This window comes from Carlito syrichta, unplaced genomic scaffold (assembly GCF_000164805.1).
Source record: "Carlito syrichta isolate Samal-C Ts95f unplaced genomic scaffold, Tarsius_syrichta-2.0.1 Scaffold302529, whole genome shotgun sequence".
Lineage (NCBI taxonomy): Eukaryota > Metazoa > Chordata > Mammalia > Primates > Tarsiidae > Carlito > Carlito syrichta.
The window spans coordinates 569,240-572,039 of NW_007246625.1; the positions used below are offsets into that span (position 1 = coordinate 569,240).

The 2,800-nt window shown below is 51.7% G+C and overlaps 1 protein-coding gene across 1 annotated transcript in view; it reads left to right on the top strand.

Annotated features, from left to right (window-relative positions):
• The window catches only part of TTLL11 (tubulin tyrosine ligase like 11), a 269,699-nt gene extending 267,505 nt beyond the window's left edge, over window positions 1-2,194 (top strand). Inside the window, exon 12 of the mRNA XM_021711721.1 lies at window positions 1,902-2,194. Within this exon, the coding sequence (XP_021567396.1) occupies window positions 1,902-2,194 (293 nt within the window). The remainder of the gene's footprint in view (window positions 1-1,901) is intronic.
• Window positions 2,195-2,800: the final 606 nt, after the last annotated feature.

Genomic DNA, 2,800 nt, shown 5'->3' on the forward strand with positions numbered 1-2,800 from the left:
CTCGGTGGCTCAGCCTGTAATCCCGCGCTTTGGGAGGCTGAGGTGAGTGTATTGCCTGAGGCCCACGGGTTCGAGACCCACCTGGGCAACTTGGCGAGACCTCGTCTCTACAATAAATTGAAAAAATTAGCCAGGCGTGGTAGTGCACAGATGTAGTTCTAGTTACTTGGAAGGCTGAGGCAGAAGGATCGCCAGAGCCCAGCAGGTCGAGGCTGTGGTGGCCGTGAGCGTGCCACTGCACTCCAGTCTGGACAACTGAGTGAGACTCCAACTTAAAAAAAAGAAAGAAAAAGAAACATCCGTCTCTTGAGTTAGAAGGAGGGCCCCACTTCCCTGTGTCTTTGTGTACACTGGCCTCTTTACGTTAAAGGGTTTCACACCAGGGTTACTGTGCTGTTTATCAACTCCTCCTGTCAAGGCTGAGCACAGCAGGAACTTTGCATGACGTCTGGAGTCAAGAGCCAAGCCAAAAAGCTCTGATGGACTCAGACTGAGACAAAACACCACTTCTTTGCTCAAGTTCCCAAGGGAAAACGAGCTCTTGGATCCCAGGGCCCATATAGACCAGCACCCACAAACTCTAGGCCAAGCTTCTGCTTGTGCCGCCAGGAGATGATGTATTATTACACATCGGCTACCAGGAAGATGTGGATTAGCAGAGTCAGAGCAGCACTTTGTCTAAAATGCTGTGTGGCATTCCACTGGGCCTTAGTGTCACCTTTGCCAAGGAGCCCAGGGAGCCCTGTAGGCTGAGGTCCCAGGGTTCATTTTGACTTGGACATTGGGAAGACTCCAAGAATACAACTTAGTTGAAAAACTTGGGAGTCAAGTTTTTCAACTAAGTTGTGGCCACTCTTCTCCAGCTGTGCCATCTTAGGGAAGCTGCTTAATCTCTCTGAGTGCCAGTTTCCTCATCTGTAAGGTGGGCTGCATCATATCGACCTCACAGAGGTATTGTGAAGATTGGTGTCAATGTCTGTAAAGTGCCTCTTATTAATTCCTTTATTCATTCATTCACCCACTCATGTGTTCACCGTGTCTCTGAGAACCTGGCATCTGTCTCTGGGTACAGTGATGGTTAGAGCTTGCAGTCCAGCCAGGAGCACAGAGACCACATAGACATGGAACATACTGCAGTGGGTGCAAAGAGACGGCCAAAAGCCTGTCCCAGGGGCTGGGTCTAATCTGAGATCAGGGAAGGTTTTACTGAACGAGTGGTTATGAGCTGAGATCTCAAAGGTGAGTGGGAGCTTAGAAGGCAACACAGAGGAAGAGCACCCCAGGGGCCTAGTGGGGATGACTATTCATGTGACCCAGAATATCACTGCAGCCAGAGAGAAGATGGTTGGGTCTATTTTACTTTTTGAGGTCAAATTTACATACAGCAAAATTCATGAACCTTAAGGTACAATTCTAGTTTTGACAAGTGCATGCACCCGTGTAGCCAATCCCTTGGTCACAGCTAGAGTATTGCTACAGATCGAGTTTGTTCCCTTAGTAGAACAGGTAGGGAGCTGGATTTTCATGGGACATTTCAGTGTGGTGCTGAGGGACTCGGCTTTGGGTTAATTCTAAATCCCAGCCCCACCACTCCGTACCCATTTGAGTTTCCCCAGGTCTCTCCACTTCTGAGACTCAGTTTCCTCACCTGTGAGACAGGGTTAATTGAACTTGCTTAACGGCACTGTGTGAGGGATTGCATCTGCACATGGTATAAAATGCCTGGCTGATGCCTGGCAAGGTCAGTACTGGGGGTTTAACTTCTTAGGAGTTTCCAGAATAGAAACAGTGATGGAGCAGAGCTGGCTCTCCCTGGAAGCTTGTGGCTAGAGTTGGGCCTTCCGCGGGCAGCTCACGGGGCAGCTTGTGGGCACCCCCTCACACCGTCTCTTTGTTCACAGGGATGTGCCTGCAGGCATTCGTAGAGGCTTTCTTCTTCCTGGCTCAGAGGAAGTACAAGATGCTGCCACTCCGTGAGCAGGTGGCTTCGCTGATTGACCTGTGCGAATACCACCTGTCCCTGCTGGATGAAAAGCGCCTGGTGTGTGGCCGGAGCGGCCTGACAGGGGGCCGGCCCCCTCACAATGGCACTCCCCAGGAGCCCTCCTCCTTGGCCCAGCCGGCGGGGGGCAACCCCCAACCCCGCACAGGCTGTGCCAACAAGCTTTCCCATCCCAGACACGCTCTATCCTGAGGGCCGCTCTGTCCTCCCAGAAAAAGAGCATGGCCCTCAGTGCTGGCGAGTCCGGGCATCCAGACTGTGGAGGAGCGGCAGGCTGCTGAGGGTCCTGTGACTGTCTCCGTGTTCAGCTGAGGACGCTCACCAGGCCGACGGGTTCTTGCCTGCTTTCCTCCCAGTGATCCACCCTGGTTCCAAGTCATCAGTGGACATATGACATCTCAAACATGACATATGGCACCTTCTATTCTGGGCTCACGGGAAGCACCAACTGGGGCAAATCTGTTGTGTTTGGGGCTTGTGGCACAAACAATCCCAAGACCCAGAACTGTGGCAAGGAAGCTGAGCGTTGGGTCTTCCGGAGCCTTAATTACCTACTGGTTAATGCCCCAGAGCATCATGTTTATTTCCTACCACCCGTTCTGCAAGAAGGAAGTGGAACCATCAAGCAAGCGTCTGCAAAGCTCCCACCCCCATCATGCGTTACATGGGAGTAGTGAGCAGAACATCCCCACTTATTTCATTAGCTTGCCTGTTGCTGCAGTTTGGTTTGTTATTAATTGAGGAGAAACTAAGTAAGGCTCCTGGGGCCTCAGAGCTGGCAAGAGTCTCAAAGTTCAT